This window comes from Orussus abietinus, unplaced genomic scaffold, assembly GCF_000612105.2.
Source record: "Orussus abietinus isolate OABI.00-Male unplaced genomic scaffold, Oabi_2.0 scaffold32, whole genome shotgun sequence".
In the NCBI taxonomy this organism is placed as follows: domain Eukaryota; kingdom Metazoa; phylum Arthropoda; class Insecta; order Hymenoptera; family Orussidae; genus Orussus; species Orussus abietinus.
The window spans coordinates 705,085-726,341 of NW_019394330.1; the positions used below are offsets into that span (position 1 = coordinate 705,085).

At 36.6% G+C, this 21,257-nt stretch overlaps 5 protein-coding genes across 12 annotated transcripts in view; 4 read left to right on the forward strand and 1 right to left on the reverse strand.

Annotated features, from left to right (window-relative positions):
- Window positions 1-654: 654 nt before the first annotated feature.
- Window positions 655-3,467, forward strand: LOC105703853 (CDP-diacylglycerol--inositol 3-phosphatidyltransferase). Of its 2 annotated transcripts, none has more exons than XM_012432565.2 (6): window positions 655-732; window positions 1,254-1,512; window positions 1,596-1,723; window positions 2,113-2,401; window positions 2,476-2,639; window positions 2,708-3,467. In XM_012432565.2, the coding sequence occupies exons 3-6, from the start codon at window positions 1,678-1,680 to the stop codon at window positions 2,860-2,862; spliced, it is 654 nt and encodes a 217-aa protein (XP_012287988.1). In that variant the 5' UTR covers window positions 655-732; window positions 1,254-1,512; window positions 1,596-1,677; the 3' UTR covers window positions 2,863-3,467. The 2 variants fall into 2 exon arrangements, with proteins under 2 accessions (XP_012287988.1, XP_012287986.1); XM_012432563.2 differs by having other exon boundaries at window positions 1,611-1,723; window positions 2,708-3,465.
- Window positions 3,468-4,506: 1,039 nt separating this feature from the next.
- LOC105703942 lies at window positions 4,507-6,875 on the forward strand. Of its 2 annotated transcripts, XM_012432748.2 has the most exons (4): window positions 4,507-4,776; window positions 4,975-5,080; window positions 5,262-5,565; window positions 5,634-6,874. In XM_012432748.2, the coding sequence occupies exons 1-4, from the start codon at window positions 4,729-4,731 to the stop codon at window positions 6,571-6,573; spliced, it is 1,398 nt and encodes a 465-aa protein (XP_012288171.1). In that variant the 5' UTR covers window positions 4,507-4,728; the 3' UTR covers window positions 6,574-6,874. The 2 variants fall into 2 exon arrangements, with proteins under 2 accessions (XP_012288171.1, XP_012288173.1); XM_012432750.2 differs by lacking the exon at window positions 4,975-5,080 and having other exon boundaries at window positions 5,634-6,875.
- A 139-nt stretch (window positions 6,876-7,014) lies between these two features.
- LOC105703941 (serine/threonine-protein kinase PLK4) lies at window positions 7,015-10,810 on the forward strand. Its single transcript, XM_012432747.2, has 11 exons — window positions 7,015-7,207; window positions 7,274-7,369; window positions 7,465-7,678; window positions 7,736-7,848; window positions 8,023-8,115; window positions 8,253-8,534; window positions 8,600-9,142; window positions 9,400-9,705; window positions 9,781-10,062; window positions 10,209-10,391; window positions 10,544-10,810. The coding sequence occupies exons 1-11, from the start codon at window positions 7,169-7,171 to the stop codon at window positions 10,721-10,723; spliced, it is 2,331 nt and encodes a 776-aa protein (XP_012288170.1). The 5' UTR covers window positions 7,015-7,168; the 3' UTR covers window positions 10,724-10,810.
- Window positions 10,811-11,119: 309 nt separating this feature from the next.
- LOC105703845 (NADPH:adrenodoxin oxidoreductase, mitochondrial) lies at window positions 11,120-19,734 on the forward strand. 6 transcript variants are annotated; one of them, XM_012432540.1, is made up of 6 exons: window positions 11,120-11,152; window positions 11,382-11,385; window positions 14,775-14,916; window positions 15,053-15,271; window positions 15,398-15,613; window positions 16,038-19,734. In XM_012432540.1, exons 1-6 carry the CDS (start codon window positions 11,134-11,136, stop codon window positions 16,866-16,868), a joined length of 1,431 nt encoding a protein of 476 aa, XP_012287963.1. In that variant the 5' UTR covers window positions 11,120-11,133; the 3' UTR covers window positions 16,869-19,734. The 6 variants fall into 6 exon arrangements, with proteins under 6 accessions (XP_012287963.1, XP_012287964.1, XP_012287966.1 ...); XM_012432541.1 differs by having other exon boundaries at window positions 16,041-19,734; XM_012432543.1 differs by having other exon boundaries at window positions 14,775-14,859.
- Window positions 19,735-19,839: 105 nt separating this feature from the next.
- The window catches only part of LOC105703847, a 46,087-nt gene continuing 44,669 nt past the window's right edge, over window positions 19,840-21,257 (reverse strand). Inside the window, exons 4-5 of the mRNA XM_012432546.1 lie at window positions 20,825-21,161; window positions 19,840-20,213 (exon numbers count right to left, since the gene is read on the reverse strand). Coding sequence (XP_012287969.1) covers window positions 20,037-20,213; window positions 20,825-21,161 — 514 coding nt within the window. The 3' untranslated portion in view covers window positions 19,840-20,036. The remainder of the gene's footprint in view (window positions 20,214-20,824; window positions 21,162-21,257) is intronic.

The window sequence follows — 21,257 nt, forward strand, 5'->3', positions numbered from 1 at the left end:
CCTCGAGGATCCACGGCGTCGTCGTCGCTGTCACTGGCACTGTCGTCGTCGTCGGAGACGCGACGGACGACATCGCGCCGCGACCTTCAGGGCGTCTGGCACTCCGACCGAGTTATCGATCGAGCGAGCGACTCCCCGAGGGAGGAAACAAACACCGTTGAGCACTCGAGAGGTTATCGAGACAGGTGGACGCGGACCCACCACGGGGCGCTCGCCAGGTGTCGACGACGCTCGTCTCGCGGATGACCTCGCTGCTGCTCACCGCGAGAGACTACGCCACGTCCAGGACGCTCTCGTATTTTGCCGCAGTCCGACGGGACGCGTGCGGCACGATCGCGACACGAGCAACGCTCGGCTATGCGCAGGTGCGCGCCTTTTCCGTCTGCGCGCAACCAGTTCGGGCAGCTCGCCCCGCTCGGGCGGTTAGGGTCTACGAAATTCTCGTTAGCCGGCGCTCCGGACCGTAGGCGCGCGCGTCGCCCCCAAGACCGACTGATCCAACTTTTACCGAACTACGCATTGGTTTCGACTTTTAAGGTGGAGTGAAACTCCCCTCGCATCGGTCGATTCGAATAAGACACTTTTTTTAAGGATATTGGATGAACTGTTTGAAATTTTGACACGTGACTCGTGAGCACCTAGGAGTTATCCCCTTTAAAAATTTGGATTTTACATATTCGTATAGTTGCAATAATAAACGCCAAAAAAATAGATACTTTTTAGCTGAAAATAGTACGATGTTAAATAAATGTTCACATGATTTTAAATCATTCATTGCACCTACTTTGCAGACATTATTTAAATTATTATTTGTTTTTAAAATAATGTTTCTGCGCTAGACGGGCGCATGAAAGCTTCAGAAGATTTCTGTACTTATAAACTTTAATGCTCCACTATTTGGACTCTGAATAAATTCTTGATAAACTAATCTTCCTGATAAATTCCCAAAACGACCAATCGTTACTCTATTTTTAAACTTATCTGCAGGATAAATTTTAACCAGGCTTCGGTTCAAATCAGACATAATGATCAAACTCCCTGTATACGAAGAACATAACGGAACAAAAATTAAAAAAATATCACAACAAAATTCTTTCTTAATGCAATGGCTCTACATCATGCATCGATTTTAACATGAAGAATTTTAACATTTGATTGTTATAAACACAAATTATTTGTTTTTCATATTTGCATGGTAGTCACTAAAGAATTAAGTCACTATAGAATTGAGTAATTCTCTAGTAACTTTTTAGGTTCAAATAAAATGGCGTTGCTTGACAGCCTGCTTAGTCTTCGTGAACTAGAAATGGGGATAAACGCACATGCGCAAAGAAATCGCGTAACCTTACCGTTGTGATAGGGTCGCTTCAGAAGCTCGGCTATCAATATAGGAGTATTGTATATATGAGCACATAAAGTTCATTCCATGTCAGTAACCAGAACGAAATTGTATGCGATAAGTGAAGGAACGATAGTTCAAAGGAGGGACGAGCCAAGAGATTCGGTTTTCCCGTAAGTCGCCAAACAATTTAATTCCTCATAATTTAATATTGATTATAATCGTAAAATGTCATGAATTACATGAAAAAAAAAAGTGTTCCTCCTTACAGATCCCATCGCGAATAAAATTTCCCTCCTGACATTTACTGCAAAAAGCTGACGAGTTAACTGAACAAAATGTCGGGAACAGAAAATATCTTTCTATTCGTCCCCAACATTATCGGTAAGAATCGTGGCAATTGAATGTAACTATAACATGACAGAACTTAAATAAGAATTTCTTGGGTGACAATATTATGTAGTTTACATACGATTAACCTACAAATAGTTAATTTTTTTGCATTTTTTAACTGCACATAAAAGAAATAATGCATTACTTCTTGTCTTCTTAGATACATTGACATATTAAAGCACAGCACTTCAAAGACTTCTTATATTGATTTCTGCTGATAGAATATAAGAACATTAACATTTCATAGAAACTCTTATTTGTAACTACAGTACTTCTTTGCCATACATTTCTTGAATTTTTAAGATATGATGTACATTTTTAAAGATTTGCATATTTGGTTTAGGGTACGAAAGATTCTCAAATAATGGAATTTTCAACAGGGTACGGCCGTATAATACTCGCTCTGATATCATTTTACTTTATGCCACGTAACTATGTTATTGCTTCCTGGTGCTATATCATCAGTGGTTTACTGGATGCAGTAGATGGTCATGCTGCAAGGTACTTTAATCAAAGTACCAAGTTTGGAGGAATGTTGGATCAACTAACCGATCGCGTTGGCACTATGTGTCTTTTGGTAACGCTAAGCCAGTTTTATCCAGCATATACATTTTGGTTTCAACTAAGTATGGCAATCGACATTGCCTGTCACTGGATCTATTTACACACGTAATAGAAGACATTTGCATAAAAATGATTAGTAAATTATAAACAAACTTATACAAGCTCTTTTCTTGTCTTAGAACACTTCTCCAAGGGAAAACTAGTCATAAATTTGTTGATATGTCAGAGAATCCAATAATGAGAGTGTACTACACAAATCGACAAGTTTTATTCATTATGTGTGCTGGAAATGAAGCATTCTACGCTGCTCTGTATCTGTTGCATTTTACCGAAGGACCCATATGTAAGTAATTCTTCTGTTACATTTTATTTAAATTTAGGAATGATCGCTAACAAATTATGTTGTTTCAGTGGTCGGTATTAGTTTATTCCGAGCAGTTCTTCTTTTATCCGCTCCTATTGCATTCATAAAGACCTTGATCTCGCTTTTACATGGATATGTTGCATGTATCAATCTTGGTATAATTGATGTTAAAGAACGAGAAGCCAAACGCAAAGAAAACTAATATTCTCCATAGTCTTCCGTGCTAGTCAATGTAAACTGTGATTTATCGATCTATCTGTGTAAGATTGGTTATCATGAGTTCAAATTTACATGCAACTTCCAAATAGTCATAAACTGCATATGTTGAAAGAATTTACTTTAAAACTAACTAAGTCTATAAAATTAATTTAATTTAGTATATTGTTACATGCCATTTACTTGCATTTCCTACTTACAGAAATATTTTGCATTAAGTTTATCTTTAGTTATATGTTACTTACTGCAAAAGCAGATTCCACAGATATTTTTATAAAAAAAAGCTTTATTAATGGGATACAACTAAAATTTGAAACACTACTTATATTGTAAGTAAAACAAAAAGGGGAATATTTTTCTTACCTTCCAGATATAATTATTATTCTCAGAATATATACAGAAATAGTTGACAGAATTAAGTTATATGTAAATGTACCTCCAATTATACTAATAAAAACAATGTATATTTTATTGTAAATAAATGTCGAAGCAATATTTCTGCCTATATCCCTACCTTAAAATATTTAACTCGAAATAAAATTGCAATTAAAAAAAAAACATTAATTATAACTAGCTAATTATTGCAACACCTATGTTACTGGACTTCTTATATTTGAGAACAATTTAATGTTGCCATCAATCAAAACAATTGGTTAAACAGAGTGGCATTGGTAAATAATTAATTCCTCACAGCTAAACAGTAATGAAGAAACAAGACAAATTCTAGCTTTAAGTCCATCATTGATTCTTTATCTTATATAAATTTGTTCTGACCCGGCGTGAATCACAAAAAATTAGCAATACAAAATTTGCATCATTTAACCAAATCACCGTTAAAAATAACTGACTGTACATTTCTTTCTGTCGTCACGTGGAAAAAGGTTAAAGAAAAGATTTCGAAAGTGGTTAAAGAACCACGCTGTTAAATCGAATGATATGAATAATTGTATGTTCGACGAAAGATATACATCGACGTTCATTGCTCAAAACTTGGGAAACTAACCTCAAACGACCTCCCTTGTGATTCCGGCCGCGCCGCGGCTGTCACGTCCAGTCACGTTTAAGGCGCCATCTTACCGCTTCAAACATTCGCGCATGTTGGAAAGTGAAGAAACTATTCGAACTTGGTCAAACGACGCGTTACTTTGGCTAAACAAATTGATATTAGTCGCGAGAACAGATTGTCGAACGAATGAATTAATTAACTATTCGCGAATCGGTTGAACATTTATAAAACCGGTAGACAAGCGCGAACAGAGGACAATCGGAATACATTTCTAAAAACAGACAAGAAGCGACCAACCGGCTCGACTCGGCTATGTTCGGCTACCGTCGACTTCGCTCGGAGTAAGTAAAGGGAGACTACGTAGGAACAATGGGAAGATAGCCATATTGCTGTGCCAAAATCTTATCTTAAGTCGTGAACCAAAAAGGAGGGAAATTCAAATATAATTATTTCGATCGAGATAACGTAATCCATGGGGCCCGCTCTTTAAGTCAAGATATCTAAAAAATAAGCTACATTTGGAGTAACTTTGGTAAACCAAACCAATTTACTTTCTGGCATTCTCTTTGAAGTTGGCAACTAGCAGTCCATACTTTTTAGTCAAAGTTTCTTTCTATATATTCTTACGTCCATGCAATCGACAGTTATAAGATCGGCGCAGATCGGCGTAAGGTAGCTTTGTAAATGTCCTGATTTAGTAGTATTCCGTCCCGTTTTATATTGGAGATAATTTATTATTCGCATTTGTGTACCTGTTAAATTAATTAACAACACATCTGACATGTAGCGGCGATAGCACGATCAATTTATGTTTAAGTAAATATCAATAATATTGACACAGACATTATGGAAACTGATGAAATTATGTACAATAAGTTCTATCTTCTACTGAGGGTTAGTTTTTTGTGTTATATTTACATATTTTGTTTATTTTATCAAGTTTAACTAACAGTTAATTATTTATTGAAAACGATTATATTATGAAAATGTTTTTGACTTATTAATTGAGGTTATTAATTGTTGGTTAAATTAAATATAAAACCAATTTGGTCTATCATATGTTACTAGGAAACTGTCAATATTATTTTGTAGGATCGATATAGAAGAAAGTATGATTTGGCCTTATCGAAATGTTGGACCATATGTATTCCATGTGACACATCACTGCGAGGATTAAAAATAACTGAAAATTTTGTTGGTAATGATAATTTTTTCATTAACTAAATTTTTACTTTAATTGAAAATCACTGTTTGGCATGTAAATTTCCATTTTGATTTTAACTATAATTATTACACATGAGAAATTCAAGTTCTTGTATGTTTTGAAAAATAAAAAAATGAATTTTATGACTTTTCATAAAAGATCAACTTTTTTTTAGATGATCACATTCTAGCTCCATATGCGGACTTGCCTCAACATTATACCTCTACTGATGGAAACAGATCTAAATTATATAAGTTAGAAAATAAAGTTATAACATTGGTGAAATGTAATAATGAAATGTTAAAATCTGAAGAACAATACAGTGTCAAGATTTTGTCGATCGAGAGAGGGTATAACAAAGAATTTCTAGCATATAACATATTTATTGTTAATGTACCTCTAGATCGTATTTATGAAATCTTGGAAAACCAGCACGACTGTTTAATTGATTTAAATTGTAACATTACTTCATATAAAGAGTAAGTTTCTCTTTCTTTATACTTTTGTTTAATAAGACTGTTACACATTTTGTATACTTATTTTTTAGCGCTTTGACATTTTTGATCGAAACATTAAGGCAAGATAAAAGTTTCTTTGAAGAGTGCAAGAGTGATTTACAATATCTTGATATTGATCACACAATGACTGCAAAAGACATGAGTAAAATGTTTCAAGAATTAGCATGTCATTACTGGGCAAACATTATGCACAAGCAAAGTTTAGATCTGCAACGAGATGCAAGATACCAAAAATTATTAAGTACTTCGCTTGAAATATTTATAATGCACCATTTGCATGATAGGGTATATCCCATTTTGAGTGAAGCATTGGATCAGGATGATTTGTACATGAAAAAGAAGATTGACCAGTTAATGGATTTACGGATTACTCCCGATCAATTAGGGGTTCAAGAATCTTTTGCTATTTGCTTACCAGCTGCAATAGTAGAGTTAGCAACTTTAGATGCCCGAGAAGAACCACTCCAGAAACTACTTTGTTTAAGGAATACATTAGATCTTATTGTCGCGGAAGTTAAAGGTGCACTGGCTGATGTTAAAACTAAAACTGATGATAACTGTGAGAATATTTGTTCGAACTACCAGCCATCAAGTTCCAAATCTCTTTCAAGTGATGACCTAATTCCTTTACTAGCATATGTCATTGTAAAGGCTCGCCCTACAAGACTAATGACTGATTTACATTATGTTAAAAATTTATTATGGTCTGTGTCTCCTCATGATGGACAATCTTACAGTTTGGTGATGTTTAAAGCAGCAATTTCCTTGTTGCAAGATGTTAACATACATGCTCTACCAGAAAGGAGCAGTAAAGTCAAACTGGAGCTGCCTATTGGAGAATTGTTGGAAGTTGTAAATCGACCAGAAACAAGTTTAACACCTTTGGATACTCAGATACATCAGTTGGCTACGATGCTTGAAAAATGTACACATGACGAGGAACCCTTTCCTGAAAACAGTAATAAGTAATAATTTTCTACATGTGGACAAGCAGTAATGGAGTTAATCTGCATGTAGATATGCGAATAATTGATAATTCAACTCTGATTCGCTCAGATGTAAATATTTTGGTGTTTTTAAATTGTGATAAGTAAGAAAAGGAAACATTACGCATTTTATATAAAGATAATAATGTTAAAATTCATTTAAAGATAGAATTAGGTTCTAACTACGTTTTAAGGAGTAATTGTTCAATAAATCGCAATGATACGTACATATTTATACATGTTTAGACTAAAATTGTGACCAAGGAAAAATATTAGAAAAAATTGGATAAACAGGTTACGCAAAAAAATGAATTTATATTTATTTATCCGTAAAATGTATGTAGTGATGCGATCTTCAGCATTTAAAAAAAAAGCGCAGCAGCTAACGGAACCCAAGCGCCATCTGGATTATGTCCGTGTTGATTCGTGTCGCCCTCAAGGCGGGCGCGTCATGTTTGCATTTACCCGATTATTAACTACTTAATTTTGCGTTTCAAACGTATTTAATGTAAAAACCAAGAAGAGTGCGGCGCATAAAGTGATCAAAGTGTATTTGTCGGAAGTAAAGAAGAAAGGAGATGCCGCCGTTGTCGGGAGGGTTCGGAGAACAGATAGAGGTTAGGATTTTAAATATTTCTCCGCAACCAAGTTTTAACATTAAATTATTCATTATACAATTTCAGGATTACGAAGTCCTTAATTTACTTGGGAAAGGAGGTTTTGCCAGTGTTTACAGAGCAAAATGTCTCCGCAGTGGAATGGAAGTTGCTATAAAAATGGTAAATAATTTTTCTTGTTTAGTATGGGTGCTGTAAATATTGTATGATAATTTAAATGCACGTGATAATTAAAATGTATGGTAATTCATATACAGATTGACAAAAACTTAATGCAAGCTGCTGGAATGGTTGGCAGAGTCCGACAAGAAGTTGCAATCCATTCTCGTTTGAAACATCCAGCTGTATTGGAGCTATATACATTCTTTGAAGATGCCAATTATGTTTATTTGGTTTTGGAACTTTGTCACAATGGAGAACTTCAACGGTTCTTAAAGACCCAAGGTTCTCGTGCCCTCTCTGAAGAACAGGGTATGTTTTAGCATTTAAATAATTTAGTCATGATTTAAGCCTTTTTTTCAATTGCAGCTGGTCGTATAATAAAACAAGTAGTACAAGGCTTGCTATATTTACATTCTCATCAAATACTACATAGAGATATGTCTTTATCAAATCTACTTTTGACAAGAGACATGCAGGTGGTATGTATAGACACAACGTTAAAACGTTTTCGATTTCTTTTGGTTTAAGAATTTCTTATGTTCATGAATTTCCTCCAAAAATTCTTTATATCTTAGTTCTAAATTTTACAACAAAAACGAATTAATATATTACACCATATTTCATTAAAAAAAAAACGACTTTGGTCATTATAGAAAATTGCTGATTTTGGTCTAGCTACACAATTGACACGGCCAGATGAAAAACATTTAACAATGTGTGGCACACCTAACTACATCTCGCCAGAGGTAAATTATTATTAAAACAAAAGTATTATTAATGGTTAAAAACTTTGAATTAAAAATTACAGTATTAATATTTAAATTGAGCACACTTCATGTTAAATATATAATGTTTAATTCTGATTTTTCTGCATATTCATTAGGTTGCTACAAGATCATCGCATGGTCTCGAAGCAGATGTATGGAGCCTAGGGTGTATGGTGTACACTCTGCTCATTGGCAAGCCTCCATTTGACACAGATGCCGTTAAAAGTACCTTAACTCGAGTAGTAATGGCAGACTATGTCATGCCATCTCATCTTTCTGAAAATGCAAAGGATCTTATAGATAGATTGCTCAAGAAGAATCCACGAGATAGAATTCGTTTAAAAGATATCCCCAAGCATCCATTTATTGCATTGTTTGATAAGAGTCGCACTAGTAAAGTATGTACTGCATTTTAAAATTTATTATAGATTATAAAGTAATAAGATACATTACGATTTTATAGGAAAGAATTGGACTGGGTAGGGAACTATCAAGAAGTGGTACGATAGATTCTGGATTAGGACGCACTCTGTCCTCTTGTGGGCGACAACGAATCCGATCGCGATCAGAAGAAAGAATGTCAACCACACCTGCTATGTCCAACATACTCGGATCTACTGTTAGTGCTAGAAGTGAACCTTTATCCGACTCGATAGCACAGACACGATCATCGTATCGTATTAACTGCAATGATCGCAATCGCGATGAAAACTCTGTCTTGGCTGGTATACCGCAGCCTCCACGAAGTAGAGTGTTTTTGCAGAGCGAATCGATTAGTAACGAAGTTCAGGACGAAGAGGGACAACAAAAAAGCGACAGGCAGCGAAGAAAAGGATATGATAATAATTATGAAAAGGAAGGTGAAGAAATGAGTAATAAATTGTCAGTGCCTCCATTCAATACGGAGAGACTCCAGCCCACAAGAAATCGTACTAAAAATGCTATTCTCACGATTTTAAACACTGGCGAAGTGTGTATAGAATTTATTAAAAGGAGAAACGGCGTGGTAAGAAATTGCGTTGAAAATTATATTACTAATAAATCAATGAATAAGATGTATACGCAATTGATTAGCTTAATAGAATAATTTGTATTCAAACATCTGAGTGAAAAATACGTTTATGCTTCTCTTGTAATGATTAATGAAAGTAATCCCACAGATTTTTAGAAGTAGGATTTTCCATGAAATTTATTAACGAGTGTCAAGATAACACGTAAGTCATAATGTTTTAGATTTCATACTAATATAATTTTTTTTTGTAGGAAAGAATAAATGAAGTATGTCGCATTTCCGGCGATGGTTTACGCGTCGTACTCTATAAACCTCCAGAAGGAACGTCAGTTGATCTGCAACCACCACCTTTACCAGCTCGGGGCGCAGATAGTATACATTCTTACGAGAGCTTACCGTTCCGTCATCATCGGAAATATATCTACGCTGCACGTTTCATAAAACTTGTCAAGGCGAAGACACCAAAACTTACAGTGTATACTCTCCGAGCTAAATGTCTCTTTATGGAAAACGGTCCGCATCCTGACTGCGAAGTACATTTCTATAACGGAATTAAGGTATACATAGAATGGTTACATTACAAAATACACAGCACGGTTACAGTTAATTCATTCCTGTGGATTGCATTGCAGATAGTACGTACTGATAGTATGGTGAAGATATTTGACAAAGACGGCGGTCCCACTTATGAGGAGAACGACTACCCTCCAGTACTGGAAGAATTTTATGAGCATTATACACAATGTTATCAACGGTGTTTGGTATTAGAATCTACATTAATGTCCCTGGAGTCAGCTACAGGTTATTCATATTTCCCGGCTATCATTGGACGAAGGCCAACGGCGGCTCTGAATGATGCACCTTGTTCGCAAGGAAAAGAAAATATGCCTCAGGCAACAAATAATCCACCGATTGTAAGTTAACGATGATTGTATGGTAAGAAAATTGAGAACGTTAAGATAATTTGTTTTACAAGAAGAGAATCAACAACATTAGAAAATTGATAAAGCTGTATTACATTATATTTGAGTGCATAATCATTCACATGTACTGTTTTTAGATGCCGTCTTTTGAAACTACCTGTTCCATGGTATCGACGGTGGCTTCTCGGTCACGGAGATCTAATTCTGTACGAGTGTCTACCTATAATACAAATAAAGTAACAGTTCCAGGAATTGGAATAGCTTGTCAGCTACCATCCGGGGATGTTAAAGTCGAGTACAAAGATGGATCTACTCTCACCGTAAGATTTCCATGCAATTTTGAGTCTTGTATTAGTATTGATTATTTTGTTCACTGTTTATTAACATTCTACAGTCTATTAGTCCATTATTCATGATTATTTATAATTTCTTGTTAATAGTACTTGTTTTCTATATAAATAATTTATTGTAGGTAAGTCCCCAGAGCTACGGTGGCGGTATTTTGTACGAAAATGGTAACGGGTCTATTGCAAGGTACAATCAGGATTGTCATCAAAATTTGGACGTGCCTTCAGCTGTTAGAGAAAAGCTTCAGCATTTACCTGTAGTTATCAAACATCTTGTCCCACCTAAGCACAAGAACTTACGATAAATTCAGGGTTGCTTGAAGTGTATTTTTTTTTACAGCAGTACCTATCTATAATAATTCTCGATAAAGATAACGACAAAATAGATTATATTTATACATGTGCATTTATTAGATTATACATATGGATATGGATTAATTATAGTATATCTACTTTGTATAAGAAATAAAAAAGATATTGTTAATACTAAACCTACGCACTCCTAAATCTAGGATTTAATGGATCAGGATCCAGTAAATCTTACGTCTCCATTGCATTAATAAATACGCAGATTGCAGTTGAGCCGCTGTTGGGTGTAACTGCATGAGCCGCTTGCATTCTACACTGAGGGCAGCACAGAACACGATCGCGCGGTCCAGCCCGTAAACAATCTCCTAACTCATCGTTAAAGATTCCGTCCCCTGGTTGGTGGCTCATGGATGTCCAGTTCATCGGTACAGTGTTATTTTGAGTTATTTTCCTTATTCAGTTATATTCAATTACCGAAGTAGTATTGAAAGCAGTTACTAGAGATGAAATTACTTTGAGATCTTGACCACAAATGAAAGGAGACTGTACCCTGCGTTATAAAATTTTCCTTAACCTTAAACGTATTTTATCCTGAGCATTTGAGAATGATTATTCTCATTTAACAGTAATTCATTCTATTTCCTTCGTTTCTAGGAAGGTGAGGATACTTTATTTTTAATCAAATTTGTTATGATTTATTAACAAGCCGAGGTAACATGCCGACTCCCATTTCGATTATACTTTTTGTAATCTACGGGAAAGTTTTGATACATATTATTGCATTTTAGGTTAAAGGTGAACATTACGATGTTTTCGACTTAACACAGTCTGTAATTTTTAAGGTACAGTGGCCTTCTGTTACAAATATAAAGTAATTTGAGATTTTTACTCATATGTACAAAATTATTTAACTGTCAGAAGTTTAAAGTCCAGTCACAGAATACTTAACATGTAGAGTACGATTTTTTTAAAGTATACAGTTTTTGTGGAAGCATCCTTGTCAGGAAAAATAACATTGTAAATTATGAAAGAATTATCTCATTAACAATAATCTTACTGACATTGCTGTCAAAAATGGAAGGAGCAGAGAGTACAAAAAAAAAGAAATTATGCTCAGAAGGACAAAAGCGAAAATTCTCTGAAGTCGATAGATTTAATAATTCATATAAAGGTATGAATGCAGTGGTCGATGAGCTGTTTCAAAAACGTTTTGTAATAAAGAAAGATGAGCAATTTTGCATGCCTCAGCCTGAGCGTATGTTCCAACAAGATCCTTGGCAAGTGGATGAATTACAGCAATTAAAAACTGAATTAAATGAAATAAAAAGTAAGCTAAATGATTACAGTTTACTAGAATGGCATCAACATACAAAGCAGAAAAATCGTGCAGGAGAAGTGTTTTTTTACGTTCGTAAATATATTAATCCTGAATTGTTGACACAAGCATGGTGCAAATTTTACGAGACCATATCATCATTTTCATTAATACCTAGTGCAGCAATTTCCTCGGGTGAACTGGTATCTGTCCATTTGTGCGAGGCACCTGGTGCATTTGTTGCAGCCTTAAATCATTGGCTGATGTTAAATTTTCCCACGATACAGTGGGATTGGGTGGCTACATCTTTGAATCCTTATTATGAAGGAAATTCCTTGTCTCGTATGATCGATGATGACCGTCTCATCGCGCATACTCTAAATCACTGGTGTTTTGGAGCTGACAATACTGGAAATCTTATGGATTTGAAAAATTTAGACTCTCTAGTAAACGTTTCAAAGAGTAAAGGAAAAGTATTATTAGTCACTGCTGACGGCAGCATAGATTGTATGAACACTCCGGCAGAACAAGAATCTGTAGTCGCACATCTTCATTATTGCGAAGCAATCGCTGCAATGCATCTCCTACAGATAGGTGGTAATTTTTTGTTAAAAATGTTTACGATTTTTGAGTACGAAGCTCTGTGTCTTGTTTACCTTCTTAGTTGTTTCTTTAATGAAGTCATTGTAAACAAGCCAGTTACAAGTAAGGAAGGTAATTCGGAAATTTATTTGATATGCTTAGGATTTAAAGGTTCTGAACATATAAAACCTTATCAAGCATTACTAAGGAAGTATTATGCAGTTAGATCGAATGCTGCTATGTTTTCTCAAAGTGACATACCAAGGAATTTTATTAACCAAATGATATCTTGCGGACAATTTTTCAAAACGATGCAGTGCAACATTATATTGAATAATATAAGCTCTTTTAATTCAAAATCAAGAAATGAAACTAATTACAAAGATCAGAGGTTACGGCATGCTGTAGCTAAAAGATATCTGCAAGTTTGTAATTTGAGAAAAATAGAATCGGAAGATTTAGAAATCGTTGGAAAGTCGAAACTTGCTGATACTAGATGTACTAATCTATACATGGTAACACCAGACAATTCGTATAATGAACGTTGTAAAAGAAATGATCTAGAGCCATTGCATCACCTCGAATGTCTGGCAAATGAACTAGAAGTCATTCAAGCTCCAGCATCATTACATTTACCTAAAGTGAGCATATTTTTACTTCATTTTTAAGTATTTAAATGAATGAAGATAAAAGCTGCAGTACTTCTATTCTATCTTTTTTCCACGTGAATGTCTTTGTAATTTCAGTTAAATGATGCTACCGGAGACTTGAAAATAGCTTTGGCAAAACCATTTCCTAGAGCAAGAACATCAAAGTTTTGTAGCGAACGAATCCTACAAATATTGAATGATGCACTTGACATCAAGAGTAAATTATGTAATCACGTGCAATTACCCACCGATGATAGCATGACAAAGTTTAAAACGGAATTACAAAGCAAAGAAACAACAAATTATGAGTTTCTCTATTTTCAATACAACGATGCATTGAAAAGTTACGATACAATTACCAAAATATACAATGAATTGGCGAATCTTGAAAACGGAAAGAGCCTAATTCTATTTGGGTACTCATTATTGATACAATTAAACATCGGTCTACTATATTTCCTTAATCAAACGTTTCAGAGTGTTGAATTAATCGCCGATAGTGAATTGGGATGCATTGTAATGTTAAAGTGTAACGTAACCGATGGAAATGTGCTGAGATGCTTGAAAGCAATAAAAGAAACTGCAGATATCGCAAGATGTGAGGAAAAAGTGGTGTTATCTGTGCTTCCATTGACGATGTTGCACGGTAAGAGATACAGAAGTGAAATTAAAAAAATTAACAAAGTGATGTGAAATCATTATCTGTAAATTGTCTTTTTTTAGACTCAACCTTTCATCCCAGTATTGTGGAATTTAATCACTGGATTATCAAGTGTATCGTCAATAACATTGCTAATGTCTCCACAAATGATAATTGTCGCACGGCAAATGATTCTAAGAATGATTCGACTTCTTCCACAGATGGATTCCTATAAGAATCAGTATTTTGTACCCATTCACACGTAAATACAATAAATCACACTTAAGAAAGTCTTCAGCTTCCGCTAGAAATAAGATATCTTGTATATTCGGATTTTCAAAGCAATTTCTCTTTTTCAAGGTCCATCTAGCAGAAATAGTATATTCTTTTTAAATTTATGTTTTCATTCCCCATCAATAGTTTACTATTTATATATTTTATTTAATTCCTGCGTGGTTTCATCGAAACCTTTCGATGGATGGTCCTTTTCGGAATTCCTTTAAATAATTTAAAGAGTAATCGAACACTAATGATCAATGAATTATTGTAATTACTACAGTGGAATGTTAACAGGGAAGCTTCGGTTTGTTTAACTCGAATGAAAAGTAGGATTTTATTTTAACCAAACAGAGAAACCTTTGCTGACCTCGCGCGTATATCCCCAGGCAAGATTAACGATGTTTAATTCATTGCGTGTTGACCTAAATCTCCATGTAAGAATAAGGTCCACTGCAGTTCTATTCGGATGTGAGGAATAGTAAAAGAGAGCGCGAAGTGTCATCGATACTGGGAAACTTTGTCGGCATGAAACACCTCGGCTAGTACTTCTTGAAATTCTGAAAGTACGGTACGTTTTCTAGATCAGTGTCCACTTCTGCGATGAGATCGAGGGCTCTTTTGAAATGCTGTGCTCGAAGCTTTTCCACTGGTGCAGTTGTTCCTCGGGTATGCATTGTCGGTTCAGGCCCGGCTGGCTTTTATGCTGCGCAGAAGTTAATTAAGGTAGTGCTCAACATTTACTGCCAATTCCAATGTCGGTATGATCTTTCCTAGCAGTAAAAAAGTTTTCGATTATCTTTTAATGAGGGGCTATACCAGTATCAATTGTTGAGAGGTGCTTGTGAATTTTTCTGTCTAGACTCTAAGCGACGTGGAAGTTGATATATTGGAAAGGCTACCAGTACCATTTGGTTTGGTACGTTTTGGAGTTGCACCGGATCATCCGGAAGTTAAAAATGTGATCAACACCTTTCATAAAGTGGCAAAGGATCGGCGTGTTCGATTTATAGGAAACGTTAAAGTTGGTCAAGATGTGACAATCAGGCAACTTAAGGAGAACTATCACGCAGTCCTCCTGGTATGTCTTTGTTTTAAACTCATTCTTGTTCCTGGTGATTCCTTAGCAGTATAATTTAGTATATGTCTTCATTTAATATTCCTCTTGCTGAAGATTCTATTTCATTCAATGATCCTGACGTTATAGAGTTATGGTGCCGAACAAGACAAGACTTTGGGAATTCCTGGGGAGAATCTGGGAAACGTAATCTCTGCACGGCGTTTCGTGGGTTGGTATAATGGAGTACCGTCTGACCGAGAGCTTAAAGTCAATTTGGATGTCGAGGAAGTCGCAATTTTAGGACAAGGGAATGTGGCCATCGATGTGGCTAGGATCCTGGCGGCACCGATAGATAGAATAAAGGTTTACCGTTTGTATCATAGAGCACTGTTTATTCACATCTTTTTGCTTTCCGGGATGTCTCAAGATTCGACGAAGTATACGCTGCACTACCTTTTGTGCAAAAGTCAGTCAATTGTGAGATTCAAATTAAGGTGAAGTGAAACACGTCGACGTCGGTAAGAAGGGTTTCTCTAAATACCTCCGTTGCCGACTTTCGTTTTTATATTGACATCTGCGTCGAATTATAAGAATCGACCGATTTGAGAGGGTTTTCACTTCACCTTAAACTCTTTGTAGATTGACTTACAATATCCAAACCTTAATTTTACAATTTCGTTGAATCTTTGACGAGATCTTATGTTTGAAAATTTCGTAAGAGCTGGAACTTGAATGCGGTGCATCCCATATTGTTAATTTTATTCACTGATACAGTCGATTGTCCTAGAAGACTGACATCACGGCGTACGCTCTAGAAGAATTATCCCGTAGCAAAGTTCGAAAAATCTGGATAATTGGCCGAAGAGGACCGCTGCAAGTAGCCTTCACGATCGCCGAGCTGCGAGAGCTGATAAACCTCGAGAAGTGCAAAATGTTGTGGCGCACGAGTGATTTCACAGGGGTAAGAGAAATTGTCCCTAATCTAGCGAGGCCAAGAAAACGGTTAACCGAACTCATGTTGAATTCATTGGACGAAAGTTCGGCTAACTCGTCGAATGGACACGATAAAGAGATTCGTCCTGTATTTCTGCGAAGCCCAGTTGAGTTCTTTGGAGTAGATTCCGTGGAGGCAGTGAAGCTCTCCGTTAATCGTTTGGAAGGTGACGATGTACTGAAACAAGTGGCCAAGCCTACGGGGGAATTCGAGGAAATATCCTGTGGACTCGCATTTAGGAGCATAGGTTACAAGTCCACATTGATAGACGAAGATCTGCCATTCGATGCTAAGAGTGGTCGGGCGGTAAACGATGCCGGGAAAGTCGGCGACAATCTTTACACAGCCGGTTGGTTAGCCACCGGGCCCGTTGGAGTCATTTTGACCACGATGACGAACGCCTTCCAAGTGGCCCAGCGAATTTGCAAAGAGCTCAATACAGAGGAAAGCAGGCCTGGATGGAACAAGATTTCTGAAATTCTTAACGAGAAAGGTGTGCGAACTGTGTCCTACGAGGACTGGGAAAAGATTGATAAGGTAGAGATAGAGAGAGGGAAAAAATTGGGAAAAGCGAGGGAGAAGATAGTTGACGTCAATGAAATGCTGAAGATCATAGATCAATGACCGGAAGCAGTAATGCTAGTTCTTAAAATAAGTCAGGGAATTTTTATGCATTTATATAATGCAGTGGACTTCAGTGGGTTAACTTAACATAATAGGACGAAGTAAGTGCGATCAACTAAGTAATTCCTGCATTACCAAATGGTAGTTTGTAATTACCAATTCATGGCATGCATGCTTCGGAACCAATTGGAGATGCATTGTTAAAATGAACTTATATAGGTTTTTTAAATGCTCAATAAAACCCGACATGAAGGTCTGAGTGACTTTTGTGTTATTTGGGTAAAATATTATATGTTTAAGGTGGAGTGAAACACGTCGAGAAATTCGATCGATGTCGGTAAAAACGACTCTTCTAAATATCTACGTTATTAACGTTCATGTTTGAATTGACAGCTGTGTCCAAATATATTGGGTATTGTACTAAATAGCATACTTCGTGTGTCATTTCCGTACAATAATTATAAAGAAATCCACAAATATTTTTGCTCCGATTTTTACTTGGCTTTAACTTTAATCTCTTTTTCTATTCCCCTATATTTGTTTTCATCGCAATATATTTCAATGATTCACGACACGCATGAATTATTTATCACTCTATCCGCGTATAATGTTTGGTAGGCAAATGGAGAGTCATCGCAGAGATTAAAAATTTATTTCCGGTACTATAATTTATTCTCATAGCTTAATAATAGTTGAAATGATATAATTAATTATTAATATTGGCAGCAGTCTACGGATTTGCTAATGAAGCAACGGAGTACATTCAATGCGATTTCATACAAATTACGGTAATCTGAGGCGCCTCTTTCTCGATGCCCAACTTAAACAAGCAGTCGATAAAGCGAGCTTTTTCACGTCGTGTAACAGGTCACATTTCAAATGCCTTTATTCTCCAAGATCGTAATTAGATTTGAGTACAATATATTCTTCATTAATATTTATACGCATATTTTTGTATATATATATATTTATATATTTATATGTATGCACGCGCGCGTATGTGTACATTATGCAAGAGATCGCTCGATGGCTGCTGTCCAGCCCACAGGAACATAAAAGTCATTTAAGAATATAATTTTTGTTTTCATAACGCAGCTATCTACACAAACATTAAGGAATCGCGATTTAAATTAACCTTAACCCTAGGTCGTAGTATATATTATTTACAAAAAAGAGCGAAGGGACTCCCTTCCTTTCGCAAAAATGCAGATTGTCACGGTATATCATAACTCGGCCTCAGTTTACATCCGGTCCCGAAAGCTCATTACTTTGTAAAAGTGGCTTCTTGCCGAGGGAGATCTACGATGATCGAATTGGGGATTCCGATGAAATTTTCATATGTTCCGCATTTAATAATGCAGTACATGCAATGCATATGGGAGGCTGTTTTGATTAATAGACCTTAGATGAATTTTTTCATTTTGAATCTAGAACCGCACCATGTGCACCGACTTTCAAGGTTCATCCAACATCCAATTTTGAGATGTTCCACATTGAAGAGTGCAGTACATGCTACGCATATGGGAGGCTGTTTTGATTAATAGACCTTAGGTCTTGAATTTTTTTCATTTTGAATCTAGAGCACGGTATGTGCACTGACTTTCAAGGTTCATCCAACAGGGTCGCTTGGCGAAACCACAAAGTATCAGGCTTTGGGCCGCTAATTTACTTAAATGAAACGGAATACGTGCCGATTTTTTTTACGAATACCTTCCGCAAAATCCATACAAATTTCCGAGCCCGACACGTCTCGCCTTCGTAGCAAGAACAAATGCGGAAACATCACATACGGTTTTACGTAGAGCTTCTCTACGGAATACATTTATTCTCCACAAGGGAAGAACGTGGAGATAGTCGAGTTACGCATTAATTATGTAAATGCCGTAGAAAAAAGAAAAAAGGAAAATAACTCGCAATTTGGGACGCGATGCCGAGGCTCGTTCCTTATGGCGACGATGGGGAAAATGGCTTAAAAATTGAGCTCTAGTTAGAAACCTACACTGAGAACTCTCACTTTGCGAAAGTTTAGGCTCTTTCTGGATTGTGTCGTCATCGGTTGCCCGACCTCGTAATATAATTATAATTTACGAAAGGGATTTACCAGTTAATAAGTGCAGCGTGATGCTCCTCGCAATGGAATGACTCTATCGCGAAATCAAATTCGAGAAAGGGTAATCAAAGGTTCGGGCATTTTGAATGATAGTCCAGGAAGCGGACCACCTAGATAATTATTCAAGAGCACGGAGGTTTTCAATGTCTGTCTCGAATGTCATTTTCGCGATCATCTTCCAACGTGGAGCATGTTTTGGTATGACTTTCAATCATGTGTTATAAAAACGACAATTCGGCGGCACATATACGCCTGAAACGGATAACATCCAGACCAAAAAGGGTACATGACTTGGGTAACTACTTGAAGGAGTTTCAATTCATACTTTTCTTACTCACGAAGTTACCGATGCATTTTTAATTACGAATTAGTGTACATCTGCAATCGACCGGAACTCCGCTTCTTTTTTTTTTTAATTAAAGTTTCTGAAATGCTAATGAAGCATTGAGCACTTTGAATTGAAAAAAAGAACTAATTAAAGTACTTTTCTGATATACATTCAAAGAACTTTATACTTGATCAACATTATCGGGATAGCTGGCAATTAATTACGGGGAGACCTATCGAGAACAGGCGTGCAATAATTAACGATTGGAAAGCGCCGATGAATATCCTTTTACAGAGAATTATAAATAAAATCATTTCAAGCAGGTACCTAAGTCTGTACGTGACACATCGACGTGTAATGACGAAAATACATTTTCCTTTTGCTTTTTCTTAAAGTGAAGAACAATATCACCGTTCAACTGGACCTCTGCGGATGAGAAGAGTCATATCACATGCGCATGCTCTTCTCGCCACAAAAAACATTCTCCTAGGCGCGCGATCACGTTGAGATAACTACAATAAATATCACACAGAGCAATTGAAAATGTATATATTAATCCTGTCCAAATCGGGGGATCATCTCTTGGTGACGAGTTCCTTTATGCTACAATTAAAACAGCTATTCGATAACCACAGCGAACCTCCCAACGTCCGCTTGACAAAAATAATTTGTGTGTGTGTGTTTGTAATTTATTTATATATAGGTGTACTTTCTATTTTTTCTCTTTCTTTCAGGCATACGATTGATCCAGTGATATAGCTATCTTGTTCCCCTTTTCCACCCAGTTTTTCAGCCGTCCTCGCAATTCCTCCAGGCTTTTTGACTTCGCCTTGTTTATTCTCTTGTACTTAACGTCTTTTGGTTTCGTGACTGATCTGTGATTACTCATTACCCTGTTATAGGTCACCTGGAACAAACAAAGTATTTAAGCGATCTGCGGTTTGCCAACGATGTTATAATTATTGTCATTATCGTATTATTTCGTACTTAAGGAAATTTTCTCAGTGATTATTAAAGCAAATGTCTGGGGGAAATGAAAAGAAAAGTGAAATAAATGTTAGGAAAGAAGCCGACGACGACTTGCTGGTTCTTTTCAGGGTGTAATAAAGGGACACGGTAAAAAATGCAGGACGCTTTATGTGCACTTGCAAACCGAGCAGAGTTTTACGAATTAAGGTCATACAGCTCTTAAGAAGGAGCCTTGTATACGATGCGAGACGTTTTATGACCTCATCTATTCAAAGAAAGATTAGTGAATTTTATGAATTATTAAGATATACAATTTTAATAAAGATGATTTGTAGTAATTTCCACGAGAAAATTTCCTAATGAAGGCTGCGCTGTCGCACAGTGGCGAAAATGACGAGAAAGCTCTTTTGAATAACATTCGTTACATATCATGCTATTCCAGTGTTATGTAATTGTAACATAGTCTGTTTGGTGGGGAATTTAATTTTTGACGTTTCGTCATTTTCGACACCGCGTGTCGAGGGAAAAATGCTGGGAAGTCGGCCAGACCTGCGCCTGTTGACTCTCGTCTTTAGGCCTTTCGCTGTGCTGGGAATCCGTTTCCTGGGCGAGTCGCTCAAAGCTGCCGTAGAGATCCTGAAGTCTGCCTTTGCCCGGACCCGGGCATTTACTTTTCCTACTCTCATACTCCGAGTTCTCCGTCGATTCCGAAGGGTCCTGATTGTTTTCGCTGTCGGCGTCCTCTTCCACGGAGTACACCGTCTCCAAGATTTCCGGTCGCCTGAGGAACCCATTGCACCTCCTTATCGAGGTGTATTTGTTGGAGGGGTCGACGGCATCGGAGACGGACCGAATTACGGTCACGTCGGTGATGTTCGATCGGAATCTGCAATTCGTCGGCATAAATTAGACCCACCATTACATACATTAAATGTTAGCAATTATATCAAAAACGCGAATGGTGGCGATAGGGATAATAGTT

Coding starts and splice junctions, on each gene's coding strand:
- LOC105703853 (XM_012432565.2), top strand. CDS start 1,678: ATGTCGGGAACAGAAAATATCTTTCTATTCGTCCCCAACATTATCG. Junction 1,724..2,112: donor ATTCGTCCCCAACATTATCG/GTAAGAATCGTG, acceptor AATTTTCAACAG/GGTACGGCCGTATAATACTC. Junction 2,402..2,475: donor CACTGGATCTATTTACACAC/GTAATAGAAGAC, acceptor TTCTTGTCTTAG/AACACTTCTCCAAGGGAAAA.
- LOC105703942 (XM_012432748.2), top strand. CDS start 4,729: ATGGAAACTGATGAAATTATGTACAATAAGTTCTATCTTCTACTGAGG. Junction 5,081..5,261: donor AATAACTGAAAATTTTGTTG/GTAATGATAATT, acceptor ACTTTTTTTTAG/ATGATCACATTCTAGCTCCA. Junction 5,566..5,633: donor AACATTACTTCATATAAAGA/GTAAGTTTCTCT, acceptor CTTATTTTTTAG/CGCTTTGACATTTTTGATCG.
- LOC105703941 (XM_012432747.2), top strand. CDS start 7,169: ATGCCGCCGTTGTCGGGAGGGTTCGGAGAACAGATAGAG. Junction 7,849..8,022: donor TGACAAGAGACATGCAGGTG/GTATGTATAGAC, acceptor TGGTCATTATAG/AAAATTGCTGATTTTGGTCT. Junction 9,143..9,399: donor TTAAAAGGAGAAACGGCGTG/GTAAGAAATTGC, acceptor TTTTTTTTGTAG/GAAAGAATAAATGAAGTATG.
- LOC105703845 (XM_012432539.1), top strand. CDS start 11,802: ATGGAAGGAGCAGAGAGTACAAAAAAAAAGAAATTATGCTCAGAAGGA. Junction 13,266..13,370: donor CATCATTACATTTACCTAAA/GTGAGCATATTT, acceptor TTGTAATTTCAG/TTAAATGATGCTACCGGAGA. Junction 13,921..13,997: donor TCCATTGACGATGTTGCACG/GTAAGAGATACA, acceptor GTCTTTTTTTAG/ACTCAACCTTTCATCCCAGT.